A 6,925-nucleotide genomic window follows, 5' to 3' on the forward strand; every position below is an offset into this window, starting at 1 on the left:
GTATATATATATATACATACATATACATATATGTGTGTGTGTGTGCACATACTCACACATATATATATATATGTATGTGTGGATATACATACACGTATATATAATCCTTTATATATAATCCTTTATGAAATAGAATTCCGATAAAATCAAACGGTTTTCTTATATGTTATAATCTTATATGTTATGTTATTTATTTAAAGCCTCCTTACTTTTTCTTTCATTTTCTTATAGTCCTTTGAGACATTTTCAAAACACTGTAATTTTATCCGTTTTAAGTCAGTCGTTTAAAAGTTATTGAGTATTTTATGGTGAGATGTTAGCGATTGTAGGTGAATCGAACACAAAAACTGTTTTTTTGTGCTAAAACTTATGTGTTTTGTTTAGTTAGGTCATAAACTATAACATATGAGAAAACTATTTGATTTTACCGGAACCCAATTTCATATAGGATCATTAGTACGGAGTCTTTTATTTATTGTTTAATTTATATATATAATATTATATTCCTTTAAGTTTCGATAATTATTACCAGTTTACTATTTTGATTTACAATTATTACTTTCAAGTTAAAACTACAAAGAAATGTATCGTGAAATGCTTTTATTAAAATTTTGTGTTTTTTTAATATCAAAATGTTTTATTATCAATGTTTCTATATAATACATATTAATAACATTTTATTAAATTCCTTAAACAGGTTTAGATTACTGCGGCATGTAGCACCTGATCTACGAAGACAGAAGGGAAAAAAGATATTTTTAATGATATTCGCATTATATTAAAGAAAAATTAAAAAATTATCGATTTCATGATAATGAAGCGATTGATGTTTCTGGGTTTTCTAATCATCATAGTATCATGCCACGAGCTGTTTCAAGTAATTTTTGAATGGAAGTCGATTGACTTCCAGTGGCCGTCGGACGAAGAGCGACAATATGCTATAATGCGAGGCGATTACATACCAGCAAATAATTTCATCACTACTGTGAAATTTTGGAAGGATAAAATGTATCTGACATTACCGCGATGGAAAGACGGCGTGCCGGTGACGCTAGGCATGACATCGGCGAAACCAATTAACGGCATTACATCACCTAAATTGGAGGCTTTTCCCACCTGGGATATGCAGAAATTGGGTGATTGCACAGCATTTCAAATGATTCACGGCATGGAAATCGATCTTAAAGGTCGCATATGGATACTTGATATTGGTCGACCCACAGCTTTGGATTCTCTCAGAGAATCCAAAGCCGACTGCTCGCCACGTCTTGTCATTCTTGATCTCGAGAACAATGATAAAATCGTTCGTATTTATCAGTTCCCTGAGTATGTAGTTCATCGCAAAACTGCGTACCTTAATGACATTGTTCTCGATCACGAGGATGGCGGTATGGCATATATTACCGATACTGATATTACCGATCCCGGCATTATTGTGTACTTTTTAAGAGACAACAATTCTTGGAAGATTCGACACGATTCTATGAAAGCAAAATCGGAGGCGATTGGATTCATGGTAGCAAAGACGCATGTAATCAATCCAGTGCACGTGGATGGTATAGCGCTTTCACCGGCAAGCAGTCGCAATAGGTAAGGTAGACTTTCCGATTACTACCCTTTTGCGTAAGATTTCCTTTTTCAAAGTCATTGAAAATATATCTGTTGTAATTTTTCATCCTTATTCTAATGACACATTTGCAAAATTAAATTGTTGCATGCTTTGTCTCTTATTCATATCAAATAGCGTACAAATACAAAGAATACAGCGCAAAAGGAAAACGTCACTTTATATAAGGATAATACTGTTCTCATAAAAGGGAGAATATTACAATATATTGTAAAATTTTACAAAATAAATAAGCGATTGTGATTTCGCACGCACGCACGCACATAAATCATCTTATAATTAAATACGGTAAATGTTCACATTAGTGGAGGCCTCTCCGATGACCTTGACCTTGACATATATCAGTGCCAAGATTTGCAAATTTCCAGCTGATTCCGGCGCGCAACTCCCACTACCGCTCGAGGCTCGACGGCCGAGCCGCCGGACGTCCGGACTCAGAATTAAAATTATAATCGCTTATAGAAGAAAATAGTTATTGCGATACGGAATCTTTATTATTTGATGAGACTTTGTAAGACTTCGTATAAAAAAGACGGAATTTCCAGATTCATGTATTTCCTGACTTCAATTTTCGCAAATCTGTTATATAAACTTCTCGAAGTAAATTTATAATATTATTGAATGGTTTCTGGTAGGAAAGAATTATTATGACAAAATGTTTTAGAAAATTTAGTATTTGATTTTTTTTAAGAACATAAAAATTATTTTGCAAGAAAGACTTCTTTGACAACGTAAGATACAATCTCCGTACGTTTAAATTACAGAGACGCTCTTGAGCCAAAGCATTACGTATTACGTGAGCGCCTGGTGGCTCGGCCGCCGAGCTTCGAGCGGTAGTGAAAGTAATGCACCGGAATCGGCCCGAAATGTGCAAATCTTTGCGAGTACTGACATATATTATCAAAGTTATATTATCAAAGTTATCCAAAGTAACCTTCAACAAATTTTAGCTGTGGCTCGTTATTCGTTAAAAAGTTATTGAGAAGAAAAATGATATCTCTTTTTACTACATAGAACAAAAATTTTCTGTTTTAATGTATTTAGCAACTGTCCATGCAAAGCGAGTTTCACTTCACTCCTCCGATTGCCAAGGAGCGTTTAATTTTCCACGCGAAGCGACTTTCATCCCCCTTCCCTCCCCCCGCTTCAGTGGCGCACAGCGACTTTCCACGCAAAGCGAATTCATTCCATCTCGTCAAGTTTGCAGCAAATTTATTGTAATTTCTAATTATTTATCAAATTGCCCTATAGAAATTAAGTGTATTTAAAATAAGTAATGTTCTGACACATATATAATAATTAGGTTCAATTATTTAATGTAATAATGACTGTTAACAATATAAATAATAGAAAGGACATGAAAGAGTCGATTGTAAAGTTCGCAAATAAAAAGTTAAAAATTTTTAGATATAGAAATTGACTATAATTAAATTAAATTAAACTTGAAACAATGATCGTAACATATGTTTCGATGATTTGAGCTTTTTTCAGATGTCACAAGTGAATATTGTAGATTATACATTGAATAACTGTAGAAAAAATTATACATACGATACTCGATGAGTACTTCACAGAGTATACGAATTTGCTTGCAAACGATTGAAAGTTCAATTGTTGGTGAATTTGATAATCTGATGGAAACATGATAGATATAATTAATTTAAATATAAAATACAAACAAACGCGTCACTTTGATAAAAAATCAAGCAGGTGTTATAATTGTTTTTCGCATGATATGAGAACGTTTAACTATTGAATGCAATAGCCAATATGTATATGATAGTGTAAGAATTCATAGGTGTCGTCATAGTTTAAAAATTGAAAAAAATCGAAACGATAGTCGGAAAAACATTTAAAAATAAAAAAATTGGAATATGTATGACTGTCTTGATTAACCAACACTGAACGACATACGAAAAAATTATATTCTTGGTACTGCAAAGTATTATACATATTATTTATCGGTGTGTAATCTTTATGAAGACCTTCCATGTCTGTTTGGAGATCGAGACTATTTTTTTTTGTTTCTTAATGTTCAACATCTTTGAAATTAATCTTTTGTCATTCGTCGTCTAAAAATTTTTACATTGTCTTATTGAAAATCATAATCGAATTTAATCTATGTTCTGTTATGATAGATTGGGCAGACATGTTCCAACTAATGTAATTTTGATTTTCTAAAATTCTTTTTAATTGTTTATCTGTCTATCTTATGTTGCGTCACAATCATTGCACATGATCTTATAAACCATTATTTTTTGACAATTCGAAATGCTTTTTCTGAATCTTGATACATTTCTGTAGTTTATTCAAGCTGTGAAAAGGTATTCTGATTTCATTATTATTGAATCGATTAAACTTTTTAGTGCATGATAGAATAAAAGGTACCATAAACCAAGAAGAAGATGCAGTTGTATTAGTATTGTTATTGGATGGATTGTTTATCAGGTCGTTGTTCCTCTTTGAAAAAGATTTTCAATTTTTTTTTAATTGTTAAAAATAAAATTAAGAGATTCATTTTGGATTCCACTTACTTCTTATTTGACAACACTATTTATAAACAACATTTTGGATTCATCCATCATTGCTGACTTGATATTGTAAAAGTTAGAAAAAGATGCTCTGATGTCATTCAATGACCATATACCATTCATTTTCGTTACGGTATCTTTTATTCCATCATGCACTCAGAAGTTGGTAATTTGCAAAAGATTAAATCTCACCGATGATCCTGATCTTGACATATATTATCAAGATCATGATTCTAAGTAACCTCCAACAAGTTTTAGCAGTTGTCATTTCTTAAAAAGTTATTAACAATTGAAGTTTAAAAAATTTTTATCTTTTTTTTACTATACAGGTTTGGAAAATGATAAAGTTTTCGCATGGAGGTAGAATGGACTAAATTGAGAAGAAAAGTCATATACAATTTTGCAATTTTCGCAATAGTTAACAAGATATTAATTGCTAAAAATTGCCGAAAATTGATCTTCAATAATTTTTTACTCAAATACTATCAGCTTTACAGAAAAACTGCAACAGACAAAAATTGTTTATTTTCTTCTCATAGATTTTTACGAATTTTTTTAGAATTTTTTATCAACTTTTTAGTATTGCATTTTCTCATTTTTCCCAACATGCGAAAATATTTCAAACAATCTGTATAGAACAGAAATTCTATTTTAAAATAGATTTCCTGCTTTAAAAACAAAAATTTTCTTTCAAAACATTTTCTCATCATTTTTGTTATTATATAGCGCATAGGGACGTATAACTTTATATGCAAATCGATCCGAAATCCTTCATCTCACTTCCCTCTCTACTTAGGGGCGTACGACTTTCACCGGAAGCAACTATACCCCACCTTCCCTCCCCTCTTCGCTAGGGAGCGTATGACTTTGCAAATCATTATTAAGGTGGAATGGGAGTCGCTTCCGCGAAGTGAAAAATCATCCGGGCGCCAAGGAATGTCCTATATTGAATTTGAATGGATGTGCCGAAACCGTTCATGTAATCTAAGCCGTAATATTCGCATGCGCAGATAGGTCCCACCGTGGGATTTGTCCCACGAATCTTGGTGTATAGCCTAAAAGTCTTTTATGTCTATTTGGAAATTGAGACTGCTTTTTTGTCGAGTGCTCCTAAACAGAAAAGAAATAGGATAAAAATCATTTCGCGTGGAAATCGTGCGCTCCCAAGCAGAAGGAGAACATAAAGCGAGATTCTACATGGATCTATAATTTTCCTTATACTAAAAACGATATGTTTTTTTTTAAACATTTTTTGTTAATGTTTAATTAACTTTTTGACGAATAACGATCGCCGGCTAAAATTTATTGGAGGTTACTCAGCATCATGATCTTAACAACATAAAGTCAAGGTCATCGAAGTCAAAGTCAAGTTTAATCTTTTTGCAATAATTATCGAGAAGTTTTATTAATTCAATAATAACGAAGTCAATATCTTTTCATAGATTGAATAAATTACAGAAATGTATATTCAGAAAGATTTCCGTTCCCAATTGTCAAAAAATAATGTAGTTTATGAGATCATGTGCAATAACTGTACAACATACGTAAGACGAATGGGCAGACAATTAAAAACAAAAATTTCAGAAAATCGAAATTACATAGAAATTACACGTCTGCCGGATTTGTCATAACAAAACATAGATTAAAATTCGATCATGATTTTCAGTAGGACAATCTAAAAATTTCAGATGAAGAATGCTATAGTAGAAGTTTACTATGGCAGAAGATTAATTTCGGAGGTTAAACATTAATAAAAAACAAAAAAGCAGTCTCAATTTCCAAACAGACATAAAAGACTTTTATAAGGCTATACACCGATAAATAATATGTAACTTTGCAGCCGTGTTGCAAGATCGTGGAACAAATCCCACGGTGGAACCTATCTGCGCATGCGAATATTACGGCTTAGATTACATGAACGGTTTTGGCACATCCATTCAAATTCAATATAGGACATTCCTTGGCGCCCGGATGATTTTTTTATATCTTTAATCAATACTAATATTATTGCTGTAAAAAATAATGATATATTAAATGCTATTTATTAAACATATATTAGGTGTACAACTTTGCTTCCGCCGTTTTTTTTCCGAAATTCGAGGCTTTATTGTAAAAAACTGGTTATACATTTATGATTCAAAGTATTGTCCATCGCTGGTCACTACTTTCTCCCATCTTTCGGGTAGCGTACGAATCCCGCGTCGATAAAACTGGTCATCTTTTGAGGCTATCCACGAATCGATTCAATTTTTTACTTCTTCATAAGTCCGAAAGTGCTGGTCAGTCAGGCTGTGTGCCATTGATCGAAACAAGTGATAGTCAGAGCGAGCAACGTCTGGAGAATACGGCGGGTGAGGCAGGACTTCCCATTTCAACGTTTCCAAGTATGTCTTGACCACTTTCGCAACATGGGGTCGAGCATTATCATGCTGCAGATCACTTTATCGTGTCTCTCGTTGTATTGCGGCCGTTTGTCTTTCAATGCTCGGACGCATCAATTGCGTTCGATACCGATCGCCTGTGTTTTGTTTCAGTCGGTTTTAACAGTTCATAATACATTACGCCGAGCTGGTCCTACCAAATACAGAGCATGACCTTGGAGCCGTGAATTTGGTTTGGCCGTCGACGTGGAAGCATGGCCGGGAACTCCCCATGATTTTCTGCGCTTGGGATTATCGTAATGAACCCATTTTTCGTCCCCAGTCACAATGCGATGCAGAAATCCCTTCCGTCTTTGCCTTTCAAGCAGTTGTTCACAAGCAAACAA

The 6,925-nt window shown here is 33.3% G+C and overlaps 1 protein-coding gene across 1 annotated transcript in view; it reads left to right on the forward strand.

Moving 5' to 3' along the window:
• Positions 1–748: 748 nt before the first annotated feature.
• Positions 749–6,925, forward strand: part of LOC108685791 (protein yellow-like) — a 44,367-nt gene continuing 38,190 nt past the window's right edge. Inside the window, exon 1 of the mRNA XM_018190759.1 lies at positions 749–1,590. Coding sequence (XP_018046248.1) covers positions 809–1,590 — 782 coding nt within the window. The 5' untranslated portion in view covers positions 749–808. The remainder of the gene's footprint in view (positions 1,591–6,925) is intronic.

The sequence above is a fragment of the Atta colombica genome, unplaced genomic scaffold (genome assembly GCF_001594045.1).
Source record: "Atta colombica isolate Treedump-2 unplaced genomic scaffold, Acol1.0 scaffold16, whole genome shotgun sequence".
In the NCBI taxonomy this organism is placed as follows: Eukaryota; Metazoa; Arthropoda; class Insecta; order Hymenoptera; family Formicidae; genus Atta; species Atta colombica.